Genomic DNA, 15,877 nt, shown 5'->3' on the forward strand with positions numbered 1-15,877 from the left:
TGAATTTGTTATATTTATAAGAAATCAGTTAAGATTTTGGTGAAGTGAAGTGACCCTCTGTTGTGTGCATGTATGTGTTTGTGTGTGTGTGTGTGAGAGACATCTCCGTGAAATTAGTTTTTGCAGATTGGGATGTCCCGTTTTACCTTTTTCTATATTTTTCCTCTGTTCAGCTGTAGTTTCTCATGTTAAACACACATTCAGTGTAATCTTTCGCCTAAACATGAAGTGCCAAAAAAGACTTACATGCTCATTTTCTGAATCGAGTTCGGCTAACGAACCCTTTAGACAACTAGCATGCATCCCAAACGTCGGTGTTTTCTTTTTCATGCTGCTATTGTCAGATATTGTGGACCGGTTGTGATTTCATGCATTCAATATCCGCCTATCCTGCACCCATCATTATGAAAATTCCTACATCTCCATGGAAACAGCTTCGGTCAATCAACGTGCTGCAGTTTAAAGCGGTGTTTTGTCCGGAACTCGCGCAGACGGGTGAACGCGGTGAAAAGCCTCGGGAGTCTTTTCAAACAAAATGAAACTGACCGCCCGTGAAAGCAGAGGTCATGGAAGTGACGTTGATGGACGCGGCGATGAAGGATCTTCTCGGCTGATGTTGGAAGCTTTGACTTTCTGGGTCAGAGCTCCGTCGCTCCATGTTCTTTGGTTGTTTGTCACACTTCACACGGTTCATGTTTAGAGCTTTGAGCATTAAAATCCCAATTACTTGGTCAGAAGACTGCGGCACTTTAACAAGGATTTTTCAACAAAATGTATTCACTGTTGGTCTCACATGAGATGGGCTCAGCTTGGAGGAACCATTTAAAATAAAAAAAAGTGACTTTGCATTAATTGCAAAATGTCAAATGCTTCATTAGAATTTATCTTACAGCCCTGAAGTCTTGTTTTGGGAATCTGCAAACTTTATAATACTGTGCCTTTCAGATTCTAAGAGTGATTGGGCTGTCATTGTGCTTTCTTAAAATAGAAATCAAGCTGTTTGTTTGTTTTTTACACGTTCCGGCCAAATGAACGGAAGAATTAAGTCAAACCGATGAGCAGTCACAGATTTTTTTTTGGGGGAGGTGACGGCAGCCGGGATGTGATGGGAGTCTGAGATCAGCTCACCTCGTTGTAGCGGTTGCTGGGGATTTTGATGCTCGTCTTCCTCACCTCCATGTCCACGACCAGACCTTTCACCACCGGCAGCGTGTACTGGTAGTTACGGAAGTCCTAGACAGGCACATAGCAATTATATATAGTTTTTAAAATTCATTCACACGTAAAATCCATTCAAATATTATTGTTACGATCCCAAAGGAGTACGAGCACCTACAGCCAGCAGATTCATGATGGTGTGACCGGTCTCTCCGAACAGCGGTTTTCGGAAGCGAACACTGAACAAAGGGCACGGATAAACTGCAAAACATCAGAATCGTCGGGTGATACATCCACAAATTGATATTTTCTGAAGAAACATTTGAGTGTATCTCAATGTAAACGAAAACAATGCATGTTTAACGTACACGTTCCAAGCTTTAAATGGTCTCAATGACCGCATTTCCGACTACTGGCAATTTGTCACAAAAGCATGCATCCATAATCTATACATATCCTGTAGTTTTGGTCGTCGGGGGTGATGGAGTCTGATACCGCCGTCACTGGGCGAGGGGTTCATCCTGGCTCTATCGCAGAGCCACAAAACCTTTCACTCTGTCAATCATTCATCATTTTCGCCCGTTCTGGGGCAACTGGTGAAACCGCCGCATGTTTTCGGACTGTGAGATAAAATCCACAAAAGCCACTGGGGAGAACATGGAGACTCGACGCAGGAAGGCCCCAGGAAGCTTCTTGCTGTGGAGCAGGAGCGCTAACCTCTGCATCAACCGAAGTTATATCGAATTTCAGTGAGGAAAATATATAGAAAAATAGCAGCTAAAAAGACAAATAAATACAGAAGCTGACAATTATAAGCATGGTAAAAAAAATAATAAGAAAAAAAAATAATAAGAACACGCACACCAAAAAAGGATCAGAAAATAATCCCTTTTTTGTGCCCAATCAAATGAAAGCCATATATATTTTTATATATGTGCTTTTTTTTTATCAGTGGCAATTGATGCTGCGGTATCGTATTCCGTTCGCTTTTTAAATGTCAATGCGGCACTTGCTCAGCCTGTGTTTTCAGTCCTCATTCACTGATGCAAATGAGGTGAACGAGAGACCCCACACTGACATGGGATCCACTCCACTACGCCTGCAGTTAAGAAGAACGCTTCTAATCCACTAGTTGGAAAAAAAAAAAAAAAAAAAAAAGACTGCCTTTTATTTCCGGCAGCCAAAGCTCCTTAAATAACTATTTTTAGCCTTATCTCGGCAAACAGCTGGAAATAACATCTTGTTGCAAACTTGTATTAGCAGCAGCACTAGCGCGCTACAGAGTTCGGCCATCATCTGCAAGCTGCATAGCCGCCGTCGACGGGGAGATCCGGTTTGGGGGGTCACTACCCGGCGTGGGAGGCGAGAGCGTGGGCACCTGAGCCACACAAGTGCGGAATTAATTTCACGGCGGTGTCGACGTTCGGCGTTTGCGTGCTTCGACTATAAGTGTCTTTGTTAATGTATTCTATCCCTGCTCTGTGGAAGCAGGCAAGAGGCTTAGGGGGGCCAGGCGGTGCTTTGTACTGGCAGGTCTGGTTGGGAGGAGGATTTGCTGGAGAGAAGACTCTTCAAAAAAAAAAAAAAAAAAAAAAAACCTTCACAAGATGCGAGAAGTTGGAAGTCTGCTTAAGACCGAGCTGGCATGCTGCTTCCAGACTTCCTCCGACAACGGATATAATGAGCCTGCCGGATCAATTTGGATCTTCATATTTGACCAAAAGGGTCAAAGAACTCACTTTTTAGTTTCACATCGCTAAGAGGCGGGCGTCGATGGCGTCAGACAAAGGCTGTCCAAACTAATTTGTCTCTATTATGATTTATCAAGTAAACGGCCTTAACTTACAGTGTGTCACACCAGACAGCATTCCCACGGGAAGAGATGGGAACTGAACCATCAACCGAGTGTATCCGGACTATAAGCCGCTGCTATTTTCACAGTGCAGCTAATTTAATGAGCTTCACGGCGCCAAAACATTTAGCCTCGTCACATCGGACCAATGAAATGACCGTGAAATTCTGAGGCCATTCAGTACCGACACCTGTACGACAACCTGTACGCTAATGGTTTTAGCGTACAGGACGAAGCATTTCCAGTATTTAATACTGGTATGTATTTAATTAAAAGTTAAAAAACTCTTTCTGTGTAAATATTTCATGCTACATCTGCGGCTTATAGACAAGCGTGGCCAAAATATGTACACGTGTATGTCTTGACTTATTTTTAGCAGGTGCGGCTTATATTCAGGCGCACCCAATAGTCCAGAAATGACAGTAATTTCTCCCCCCCAAAATTAAAAATAGTAACTTTTGCATTAAAGAAAAAAAAATTCGAAGAAATAAATCTTTAAACTCAAAGAGATGCACAGGTGTTGGAAAGGTATCATGATATATCCTGGTCAAATCTCATAGCAACTGGACCTGATTTTCTCCACTTATATAAGTTTCACCAAGTTTCTTTAGTTCTGAACTTATGGATTTTTTTTTTTTTAAGATTTCTCATAAACTCGCTTTGCAAAAAAAAAATCATGAAAGCTACACGACATGACAACTGGGCCAAAATTGGTCAAGAAAATGAAAGAATCTGCAGTGACCAGAGGAGCAAGGAATTAAAACTCTATGCTGAGAAAACACTATATAACACGATATACATTAATATGAGAAAATAATATTTGGATCGCTGCAATTGTTTTCCTTATAGCTCATCTCCAAGGTCCATTTAGGAAACAAGCATTTTAAAGGGTGTTCTCTTAGACAGACATGACGAAGCATAAATGCTCAGACACGACACAATGCAGTTACTTCAGCGCTATTTTGTTTTTGTCATTGGAATTTACTGGCAGAGAGGGGAAAAAAATATCTGGAATCTGATCCGCTGGAAGCAGCAGTGGTGCAGAAGCAGCTGTAGCAGGACTAAGCCCATCACTCCTCAAGTCAGCTTATTCATTTTCTTTTCCTTCGGACGTTCGGCTGCCGAGGGGAAGAAATGTGCTCCGTTCCTCGTGCTTTTGTTAATTCTGAACAAAATATGTCCTTCAGGTTGAACTGAAATGTTCTGAATTCAAACTGTAAACCATAAACCTGCCGTATTGTGACTTAGATACGTGATAAGATATTTTTGTTTGGGGGCGGCATACTAGTCTGTGCTTCTACCTCACGGCAAGGTTGGATTCTGATTCTTTGAGCCGAGTCGCCATGATTTGGTTTCTTTGCACAGTCTATGCATGCAGCAACACGCGTGTCGGCTGCATGTCTTTATATGTGGCTCTGCAAACCATTTGGACCCATTTCCCCACAGTAAAGAAAACATCGGCAGCCGCACTACCCTTTTAAAATTTAAAATGAGCTAACACGACATATAACGTTTTTTCGTTTGTTTTTTTTGCCTTTATGTATAAACAAAATCAATGAACAAACTAAATTACATTTCTGCACGTGACAAAACATTTTAAACTCCGAAAAAAAAGAAGTTGGGTTGAAGGTTACTTTTAAGCAAAATACTCAATTGTCAATTTGAGTCCTTTTTACAAAAGAGCTGAACTTAAATCATCCACCAAACCAAAAATGGCGTCCTCGCTCTTATTAAGAGCATCAAAAATATTTTAACAGGTTTTATTTAGATGTTATAAGATCGCCATAGTCTTCAAATTTAAAAAGACTGTTTTTAAAATGAGTGAACTAAAATAAAATACATTTTCATTACATACTCAATTATTTATTATTTCGCGTCTGCTAAATGATTGTAATGTAATGTAATTATCTATCATTTTTTTGGACTTTTGCACTGCGGATCTTAGAGTAACACTATTTCAATGCGATGTATGTGTGGATGTATGACAATAAAGTTGACTTTGAAAAAAAAAAACAAAAAACAAACACATACCGTAATTTCCGGATTATTGAGCGCACCTCAAGATAAGCCGCACCGGCTAGCCGATCGCTATCTCGGGCTTCCTCCTGCACACTAAAACCGACAAAGTCGTCTTCTTCGGTGTCGGAGTTGAACGGACTCAGAATTTCCCGGTCATTTCATCGGTCCGATGTAACGAGGATAAACATTTTAGCGGCGTGAAGCTCGTTGGCGTTCCCCCACCCAAAAAAGTCCATATATTAGCCGCATCATTGTTTACGTGAAAAAAGTCGCGGTTTATCGTCCGGAAATTATCTGCATAAAAGGAAAAAAACGTACTCAATAATTTTGGTAAAAAAAAATAAATGAAGTGTAAAATTACAAAAAAAGGTCTAATATAAAAAGTGAGGTGGTTGCAAGAAAATGCCAGTATGTTCTTTAAAAAAAAAAAAAAACTTGTAAAAATGTTTAAACATTTCTGAAAAATGAACACTAACTTGAAAACGATGTACTAGAAAAAAAAAGGCGATATTGAAGAATGCTAAAACCTTGCTGTGCTCCCATTTTTCTAAATGAAATGATTTGCCTGGCCTTTCAAAAGGAATCCTGGTTGCGCCCAAATGACAAGATAGCACGAAGCCCCCTTGCTCACATCGGTATTCTGCGCCGAGCCGTAGCATGAGGCGGATCGGGAAGACCTTCGCCCAGGGTGTCTCCCACTTCTGGATCAGGATGCCGAAGAGGAAGGGTGGGTTGGGCAGCAGCAGGTCCTGCAGGGACTGAAAGGAGGGGCTTATGTAGAGGAAGCCGCCGTGTTCCTTGCTGCCCAAGAAGCTCTGCGTGAAGAACGAGTGACTCAGGTGGCTCAGCACGTTGCCTGAGGAGGAGAGAGAGAGAGAGAAAGGTTGGTGATACCGGAGATGTGAGCTGGGAGAGGAGGGTATGCTAAGGTGAAAGCAGAAAAAAAGCAGACGTTTGGCGGGGAATTATGCGAAAGATGTAAACGACAGAAATATGGGCGCGTGTTTGCAGCTGGGCTTCTCAGCCTCCGCCGGGTTCATGTTTGAGGTGTGGATGCCACGAAACACACGATCCCTGACAGAAAGCGAGCTCAGCCGTCGGAGACTCGCTAAAGCCAGCACTTCTTCTCCGGGCCTGACTGATGGCAACTTAATCGGGACCGACACGCACAAGACGGCTCTCCACCGCCGGCCCGGATCCGCTCCCGTTGGGGTGGGATGACATAGGGAAACATCCCAGAGGGCAACGAGCCATCAAAGTCATCAGGTTATTAGCCGTTTGGGCTTTGCGGCGTACAGACTTGAAGCTGCGAGACAAGTGCCGGTGACATGTCATGCCTTGAGGGAGCACAATGCTAATGTCTGAACTACTTTTCACCGGCGAGCTGCGACTGCATCGACGCTAACCTGGTTTCTAAATAGAGCACAACTAAGTGTCTCCACGGAACACACGGCGGAACCAGAATACTTTCCGCTTCTTTTTTTATCCCATCCCTTTGGCTCATTATTTGGAGACGTTACTCCGTGCTGGACTATTTCCAAGCATGCCATGCTTGTCATGTTCTTACCACCGAGGGCCTCCTGGTAGAGCTGCACGAAGTGGGTGAAGATGTCCTTGGGAATGGTCTTCTCGTCGGGGAGACACTGGAGCAGGACGACCACCTCCGCCTGGCCGACGGCGTGCATGCCCTTTGTCGTCACGTACCAACACTTTCTGTTTACGTCTGTGGGAAGGGAAAGCAGAACGCTGCAAAGCTTCGAAAACCTCCTCTTACAACTGGACGTGGTTGAATAAGAACCTCAATTTCGAGGGGGGAGGAGGGGGTTAAAAAGCTACAAAAGTAAAAAGAATCCGAAATTTTTGGAGTTTTCCTCCCGCTGCCATGTCACGAGGGACCGCGCCTTCCTGGGAGAGACCGTAACATTACATTTCATTACAGTCATTTGGCAGACGCTTTTATCCAAAGCGACTTACAAAAGAGACCACCCCTGTTAACTGGGAGCTGGGAGTAGACGTCCAATCTCATGTGGTCTTGCTCCCTCACTTGACCCAACTGGAGCAGGGGAATGAAAATGATTCGTCTCCTTAGGGCTTTTCCCTTCAGGGGTCGCCACAGAAAAACAACCAACCAACTTCCTATCCTCTCTCACTGCGTCCATAAATCTTCTCTTTGGTCAAATTCCAGCATTTGTCTACCAATATATTCTCTATCCCTCCCCTGTACATGACCCAACCATCTTAGCCTGGCTTCTCTGACCTTCTCTCCAAAACCTCTAACATGTGCTGTCACTCTAACGGACTGATCCTATCCATCCTGGTCACTCCCAAAGAGGTACTCAACATTTTCGTCTCTGTGACCTCTTCGATGCCACTGTCTCCAAACCATACAGCATCGCTGGTCTAAACAACTTCTTGTCTGCCTTTCCTTCTTCTTTCATTCTGTTTTACAGTCTTTTATCTCAAAGTATCCCGGACACTTTTCTCCACCCATTTCAACCTGCTCGAACCTGTTTCTTTACCGTATTTTCCGCACAATAAGGCGCACCTATTCAAGCCTTGAATATTCTCAAAAGCTGACAGAGCGCCTTATAACCCAGTGCGCCTTATATATGGATCGATATTGAGCCGCAAGAGGTCTCGCAACTGGAGGAAGCAGCCGCCAACTCCATTTTCTCCCTGAGAAACCATAGAAGAAGTAGTGTGCGGTGCATGCTGGGATATGTGACTGCGCAAAGCGCGCATTTTCATTTCCATTTATGTGTGTGTGTGTGCGTGTGTGAGTGCGCGTCAGTTAAGGGGAATTACAGTCCCAAACGGCACCTTTCAAGAGACACGCTTACGACGCAGAGTTTAACCCAAGGCGATCAGTCAGCAGTAAAACACGGGAACAGAGCAGCAGCGAGAGAATTCGACATGAATGAATCAATGGTGTGGAAGTGGAGGAAGCGACAAGATGACCTGCGCCATGTAAAGTAGACTTAACAGAGTTTCCGAGGGAACAAAGCGAGATGGCAACAGTTAGAGGATAAACTCGAACAGAGGGTTGTTGAACATAGAGCAGCAAGTAGAAGCGTCTCTACAGTCACTATTCCAATGAAGGCAACAGCGCTAGCTAGCGACATGAACATCAATGAATTTAGAGGCGGTCCTTCTTTGTTCTGTCCTTTTATGAAACGCTTTGAACTGTGACAAATGGAGTTGGAAATACATTGTTTTCAATGAAGGCGGCGCAAATACCGGTAAGAGCTACCGGTACGTACAGTAACGTATTGTGAATGCACTGACTTGTTTTGGGAGTGAACAGAGTTATCAGTTTGTATCCTATTAATTAAGTTTGACTAACTTATCTGACTGTTTTGTTGACATTCCCTTTAGCGCAGCTCCATTTAGTGGATGCATAACGCAACCCCAGCCACTACTGTAGCTTTTATTCTATGCACCTTATAATGCGGTGCGCCTTATTTATGACATTTTTTTAAAAATAGGCCATTCATTGAAGGTGCGCCTTATAATACAGTGCGCCTTATGGTGCGGGAAATACGGTACCTCTTTTCCACACTCCCTTACTCTTTGGACAGTACTTGAAATCCTCCAACTTCTTGATCTCCACTCTCTGTAGCCTCACCATTCCACCCAGGTTTCGCTCATTCACACACTTATATCCTGTCTTGCTGTAACTAACCTTCATTCCTCTCCATTCCAGAGCGTTACTCTATCTCTCAAGATCACAATCTACTCTTCCTCCGTTCCACTGTGAAGGCCTGAAAAGCCAACGGACGTTGCCTCTTGAGTGTTTCTTAAAGTTCTTGAAGGCATACTTTTCTCACATGAGCAGAACATAATGATAATACCATAGTGCTGCTTTCACAAGCTAGAAAATAGTTTTTCTGTGCAGGATGTTTTGATTTGACTCACAGTTGACCAACTTGACCATGGCGAGAAGGTTGGCGTTGAGAACGAAGACCAGAGGGTCGGGGCCCCCTTCTTCCAGCTGTTGCATGAGGAGGATTTCAGACGGCCTCTCCTCCACGGCGTAATCTGCAGGCGGGTCGGGCGGAGGCGGGAGTCGAGGTGAAGTTAGATTAACGGAGAGCCAAGCGTGAAAGAGGGTGGAGTAATCAAAGTGAGAGACAAGGAGGAAGGGGGTGAGGATGAACAAGGTGTCATGCACGAGGCAAAACAAGGAATTGGTGATCAGTCCGGGTCAACGGCTACATCATCTAAAGCAGGGGTGTCATAATAATTTTGGTCTGGGGGGGCACTTAGGGCCGGAGCAGTAAGATCAGTGTAAGTACCTAGAAGTAACACTAAGTCCAATGTTTTTTTTTTTGTTTTAGCGTAAAGGGGAGCAGGTAAATTGTAAAACTCTTTATAGGTAATGAACTGTTCCTTTAAAAAAAATATACATGACGAACAACCTGAGATTCATGAAGTAAATGCGATTTCAACAACACTATGGCTCTGTTCCGTCATCTCAGTTCTCCGGGCATTTTGTTGTTTTTCTGTTGTTTTTTTTGTTCGTTTTTTTTCTCATAGTGGCACTGGAACTTGCTGCGTCCACACCGAGCATACAAGTCACTAACAGTACGCGGGAGGTTCGTAAAGGGTTGAGTGAAGTTCGTTGAGGGTTTATATATCTGTAAACACCATCGTCATTATCGGAAATACCCTTTTTTCTGGAGGTCTTGGAACGTAACTCCCGCGAAAAGTGAGGGTCGACGCTAGTTCGTGATTTTTAGTTTTTTTTTTTTCATATTGTAGATTTATTCCACGGGCCAAATTGGACCCCCTGGCGGGCTGGTGCTGTCCCGCGGGCCGTACGTTTGACACCCCTGATCTAAAGCATCATCTCGTTATTCCACCGTATTAATCCTGCGGTCGCCTTCTGTGCAAATGTGTACAACAACCATGGGGCGTGATCTAAAGCACACGGATGACGAAACACAGCGACTGACAAGAGCGATGGGGAGGCAGCAGAATGGTGAGGATGAGGGCAAGCACCTGTGATGTGGCCTCCCGTACCTCCTTTGACTCCGGTGGAGATGAGGATGGGAGGGAGCCCGTCCTCCGGGATCAGACTCAGGGAGCTGCCCACCGGGCTGCCCACCGGGGCGACAGGGGTACGAGCTGCCTGAGGGGGGGAGCGGACACAGGAAGGCCAGAGGGTCACTCGCACATATAGAAAACACGGGCCGGGGTGGGTGGGGGGGTGCAGCCCATAATACCAGTTTCCATGGAGACTAATGAGCCGCGCACAAACAAATCGATGAAAACTGGCTACGTCAGCGTGCGATTCAGGATACGTGTCAATTCTGCTTGAGTCGTTGCGGAAATGACGTCTTTTCCAGTCCTCTTGGGGGAAAAGAAAACAACAAAAAAAAAAAAACTGGATTATGATATTATATTTGCTTGCTTTATTATGTTTGGGGAAGGTTAACAAGATGGAGGCAGCAAAGGTTGTTTCCTGTCCCTCTGAGGACAAGAGTAAGCAGATAATGGCTGGGATTCGATTCCTGGTGAATCATTTCTGTAAGATTATCAAAGGGAAGTTCAGACTCCACAGACTAGAACTATTGTTTTTTTTTAAACAGCAACAATTCACATGTTTTTATGGTTTATATCTTATCACATTGTTTACCTACCTATTTATATATATTATTAGCACTGTTTATTGCTTCTTCTTAGTTCTTCTTTTTGGACGACTTATCTTACACTGTCGACTTTTGCTGTGTATGAAATTTTCCCACTATGGGATGATTGAAGAAATATTCTATTCTAATTCCTGTATTTCTACTGAACCTAGTGCAGACACTTCCCAGCTTATATTATGAAGGTTTCAAAACTTAAAAATAGCTAGAATGGAAGCAGTTTTTTTTTTTTTTTTTTTTTTTACAAATGAATCGTCAATCAACAAAGGCTTGATTTACATATTTTGTAACATAGTGGCAGCTCGGTTAATGTGACATTGAATTGGCTAAACATATGTTGTATGTATACGACTGCAATTGTTGAACCTAAAGTTCGCTTCTCTGAATCAAAAATGACATTAAACTAGTTAAATCAATCAATCTGTCTATCATTTGTAAAAATGTTTAACACATTTTATCAATGTGTTCATCCAAAAAGTGTCTGAAATGAAGATGAAAAAAAGTAAACTGGAAAATGGCCTTAATTTCCCGAAGCTGAAAATAGTTTACATTTTATGAAATCGAAATCGGAGTGGGATTTGTTGTGAGGGTAAAGTATCTCACGAGTCACCGAAGTGGGCTGAGAGGCCGCCGAGTTCAGTAAATTCAAGTTCCGAGCGTGTCTGGCTGCGGGGAAAGCAGATTCCGGCGAAGCCGCTGGCCTCCGATTAGCGCTCATTCGCTTCAGTGTGTGACCCGGCCAGTAAAACCAAAGAGGTCTTTATGTCCCTTCAGCTAACTGTGGACAATGCATGCTAAGCTAAATAACATTAGCTGCGGGGGGAACTTTCTGCGCGTGCGCGCCAGACCTACCTCGGAGGACTGAGGACTGGAGGTTTTCCCGGAAAACGTGGAGATGGCTTGTGACTGTGAGGGAGCGGTGCTGGAGGATGAAGGTTTCGGGGACTCTGCTGTATCTCCGTTCGGAAGGAGTCCGTCAGCGAACCACACTCTCCTCTGGTCCCGCGAGAGGGATCCTAAAGGTGAGGGAAAGGAAAACATTTTATCACTGCTACGTTGAGGGGCTGTCAGATTATTGCGCAACGTCAAGAAACAACTATCTGTTTAAATCACAGATGCATCATACAAAATAAAATGATCTGAATACGTTCCTACAATGAAGAGCAACATTTTCAATGCACTTGTTGCTGATTTTTTTATTACTGAATACCAGTGGCTGTCTTTGTAATTTACACATGAGCCAATGATTTGAAAATACACAAACTGAATTTGCAAGAGGGGAAAAAAAACAACCAAAAGAAAGAATTCCATTCACAAAAACCAGCTACACTTATTCATTTCTCATAAAATAATTTCAAACATCAATAATTAAATCAAAATAATGAAACAATGCACACAAAATTGTTACCAAGCCTCAGAGAGCAGATAGAACAATCTTAGCTAACATTAAAAATTGTAAAAAAAAAAAAAAAAAAAAAAATTTGTGGAGCATAAGGTGTAACACATTATAAGAAGCATGATAAAACATACGGTATATAAAGCCAAAACAGTCAGTTTTTCATCATCTCTCTCTGTTGTGAAACGTCCACAGAATGCATTTTTGGAAGCCTTTTTATACCTTCCAATTGTCTCTCTATTTATGTTTATAGTCATATTTATTAATACTAATTGTTACGCTGCTGTGACAAAAGAATTTCCCCTATGGAGATCAATAAAATTTATATAAGTTTATCTTATCTAACGGTGTCTGACTGTAATACACAGTCCCTGCGTCAGGTTGGAACGGTCCGACAATCAATAAAGTGGAGCGGCTTCATCGCAAAGTCGCAAAAAACATTTTGACAGATGTTTGAGCGCGGTGTACTGCATAATATTGGCTGGAGGTCAGCAAGCACAACAAGAACCCATACATAAAGGAGCACCAGATTATAAGGCGATTTTTGAGCAAATTTAATTTTAAGAGCGCCTTATCGTGCCGCGGATACGGTAATAAAGGGTTGTACCCTCGCTGCCAGATGGCTTCAAGACCCCAACAGGCACCATGACGGTGGGCGGCGGCGAGCTGAGGACCCCGGAGGCCTGGGCCTGCTGCATGGGCGGGATGGTGGAGCAGTACTCTGCTGGGTTGTTTGGGTTTGGGCTCTGGTTGTTTCCGGACACCTGAGACTCCCAGGTTTGAGCTGACGGTGGGGGGACAAAACTTTATAACTGGATGTACAGAACTGTGTGAATGGAAACAAGTCTATCACCTCTGCGTGGCGGTGGGAGGTGATGTGGAAAATAAGCGACTGATATGGTAAAGCAATATCAATAACTGATAAATCTTATTTCAAAACAAGCCCAGTCATTTATGTCATACATGGATTATTTAAATAGTATCGCTCAGAGGGCTAATGTCTCGACACACACACACACTGGATCTAAGCATTTTTCAGTATCAACACATAAAGCAATAAATCCTTGTTGTGTAAAACAGCTTTTTTTTTTCCTCCCAGTTACAACCTGACACTGCAAGACACCCGCAAGTAGTTGCATGAAAACAACCAAAACTGGTAACTTCTATTCGCTTAAGGATGATTGTCGAGATTTTTCCGACCTGACTCGATGACCTCGGGATTTGAGAACTGTTTTTTTTTTTTTCCCAAATACGGGACCCACCATTTCAGTCAAACACTCACGATAGATGCGTAAAGTAGATTGTAATGAACTCACTTGTCGTCAAGGCAGAATGACAAGTGACACAGACGCGAGCCTCCTTCCTGTCCATGTAGGCCAGCCTGCATTTCAGGCTGCAGCAGGTTGCGCAGAATACCTGGAGCAGACATAGAATTGCCATATGTATCATTCAAACAGCTTCCTTTTTAAATGTAAAAAAAAAAAAAAAAAAAAATTGGGGGAATAATTGTGCAGGTAACATAGCTTTTTACGGGGAGCAATTTCCGTCACGGTGCCTGGGGATTGGCATCTCGTTTCACAAAATTAGGCGGTAGCGTATGTTCACCGGAGGATTAGAAAAGGATCTCATAGTGTCAGACAAGCATCTAGAAAAAAAAGTGTCAAACTCAAGGCCCGCGGGCCAAAACTGGCCCACCATGTCATTTAAAATCATCTTAAAAGGTCTGATTGTCTTCGAAATGATAAGTCCAACGTGCACATTGACCATAAACTATCAATTCATGGCGATCATGTTGCCCGCAAAGTGACGGCATCAATGCCATTTTCAACAAGTGGAATTGAGAAATACAAATGATCCCTAGATGTCCAGGAAAAAAGGAGGAAAAAAAAACGCTATGTCTTTTGAGTTATGAGGCAGTGTCTGTTGTCAAAGAGTACAATCAACATTTTGACACCCCACACGGAACTAAGGGCGCCAAAGTTAGCCTTTCAGAAAAACAACAACTTGTCCAAGAATTAAAAGCCAAACGACGATGGCGGCAGAATGTGTTCACGAATGCCGCATCAAAAAACACAATGAAAGCTAGCTTTGGAACAATTTTTTTTTTTTTTTTTTTTTTTTTACATCTATGCAAATGCATATGTAACATTTTGGATTTGAATGAGAAACAAATCCACATTTGTTGAGCATTAAGGAGTAGTTACATTTACCATGACGTGGCCCTTTGAGGGCAACCATTGTGCTGATGTGGCCCCAGGGTGAAAATGAGTTTGACACCCCTGGTCTAAAGCGAGGTGTCTGATCCAGCGGCCTGTTGGCGGATAAAGTTCAAACTCGGCCGCTGGCGTCGAGATTACTGCAGTTCCGGCTCCTCCCCGCCGCTCGGGTGGCGGAGAGTCCGTTTGTTTACCGCCATGGGAAATTAAGCGGCGGTCCAGCCATTTTTCCGGTGCAGTGTCAGCGGCCGCATCTTCACGGTAAAGCCCTCTGCCAACTGGCACGCTGTGTGTGTGTGTGTGTGTGTGGATCGCCGTAATGCTACAAAGCTACCTGCAAACTTGTGTTTATCTGTAAAGGAAAGAGGGTCTCATTGATCAAACCAAAGGATTTCCTTCACTCCGGAGTGGAACTAATGCTCTCCGTCACCGGAGCAATTTACCGGGAGCAACATTTCAAAGTTGTAAATTTGCCCCTTGATCCTCGAGCAAAGAGGTTATCGGTGTGTTTTATTTGAGGATGTCCTGAAAGATCTATCCTTCGAAATGATAACTGCTGCTGCTCAAACACTCTGCTGAGAGTTTAAGTTTATACATTTAACAAAACAAACTCATCAGCTAAATATATTGTGGAGTTAAATAAAGAGAACTCATTCCAGTTGGATAAACGCCATCGGCAAATGGATTTAATGTTTTTTTTTTTTCCCCCCACTTACCTAATCTGCTTGCCAGAAGTCAATTTTCATTTGTCACTATGCAAACTTTTTTTTTTATTTTTATTTTTGTTGTTGTTTTATGCGAGTGCTTGATTGCCGCAGTACTTTCTGAAAGGGAGGATGAAGCGCGAGCTGATCTGTCCCTTTTCTGCTCGTTTGTCCACTCGGCGCCGCGACCGTCGCCGCGGTCGTGTCACGGCCAGAACGTTCCCTGCTCGGATTTCGTCGTCACGCTCCCCGCGCGTAGCCAGCCAGGCGTAGGAGAAGGGCAGGGTTCTTGCCTCGATCGGGCGATATGAAAAACACACGGGGGGCGGGGAGAGGGAGCGCGATAGCCAGCTGACTCCCGAGCTATTCTCAAGAAATGTTTCAGGCCTTTTTTGCTTTTTAGGCTTGGAAGTAAAGTGAAGTCAGTTTGCTGAAGCTAAACTTTTTTTTTTTTTTTTTTTTTTCCCCAAATCAGATTGATCAGATAAATGTAAATATAGCCTCTTGTCATTATGCTCTGCGGTTTGAAAAATGAGCGGACACGTCTGGGGCCTATTTCATTAGTGGCCTTGTTTTCATTTTATCTTGATCTTGCAGCCTATACATAATTCATGACCTCAATTACAGGGAACATTAGGGCAGAGTGCCAACAAGGTTTAAAAAAAAAAAAAAAACACACACAAAAATATTTCTTAAAAATAAAAGAGTAAATAGGGGGACCCAAAAATGCAGTCTGCAGTGTTTCTGCCGGTTCGAGCGCGATGATGGAGGCTTGATCGACCCTTCGTTGAGACCGTGCCGCTAAAACAACAACGAGAGAGGATGCTAAACGCGACAGCAGTTTAGCCTTTCACTAAAACCCTGTACGAAATGCCGCCGGAGGA

General features: G+C 43.4%; 1 protein-coding gene across 4 annotated transcripts in view; it reads right to left on the reverse strand.

Moving 5' to 3' along the window:
• zfyve9a (zinc finger, FYVE domain containing 9a) overlaps positions 1-15,877 on the reverse strand; it is a 46,089-nt gene that overhangs the window by 12,597 nt on the left and 17,615 nt on the right. The window contains exons 5-13 of one of the 4 annotated variants that reach the window (XM_086153383.1): positions 13,390-13,489; positions 12,681-12,857; positions 11,530-11,693; positions 10,052-10,160; positions 8,945-9,067; positions 6,597-6,752; positions 5,661-5,885; positions 1,337-1,419; positions 1,129-1,233 (exon numbers count right to left, since the gene is read on the reverse strand). In XM_086153383.1, coding sequence (XP_086009509.1) covers positions 1,129-1,233; positions 1,337-1,419; positions 5,661-5,885; positions 6,597-6,752; positions 8,945-9,067; positions 10,052-10,160; positions 11,530-11,693; positions 12,681-12,857; positions 13,390-13,489 — 1,242 coding nt within the window. Of the gene's footprint in view, positions 1-1,128; positions 1,234-1,336; positions 1,420-5,660; positions 5,886-6,596; positions 6,753-8,944; positions 9,068-10,030; positions 10,161-11,529; positions 11,694-12,680; positions 12,858-13,389; positions 13,490-15,877 lie in introns of all 4 variants that reach the window. The other 3 variants (XM_086153382.1, XM_086153386.1, XM_086153385.1) reach the window with 3 other exon arrangements.

The sequence above is a fragment of the Fistularia commersonii genome, chromosome 10 (genome assembly GCF_037954325.1).
Source record: "Fistularia commersonii isolate RoL2024-O1a breed Wild chromosome 10, RoL_Fcom_v1.0, whole genome shotgun sequence".
In the NCBI taxonomy this organism is placed as follows: Eukaryota; Metazoa; Chordata; class Actinopteri; order Syngnathiformes; family Fistulariidae; genus Fistularia; species Fistularia commersonii.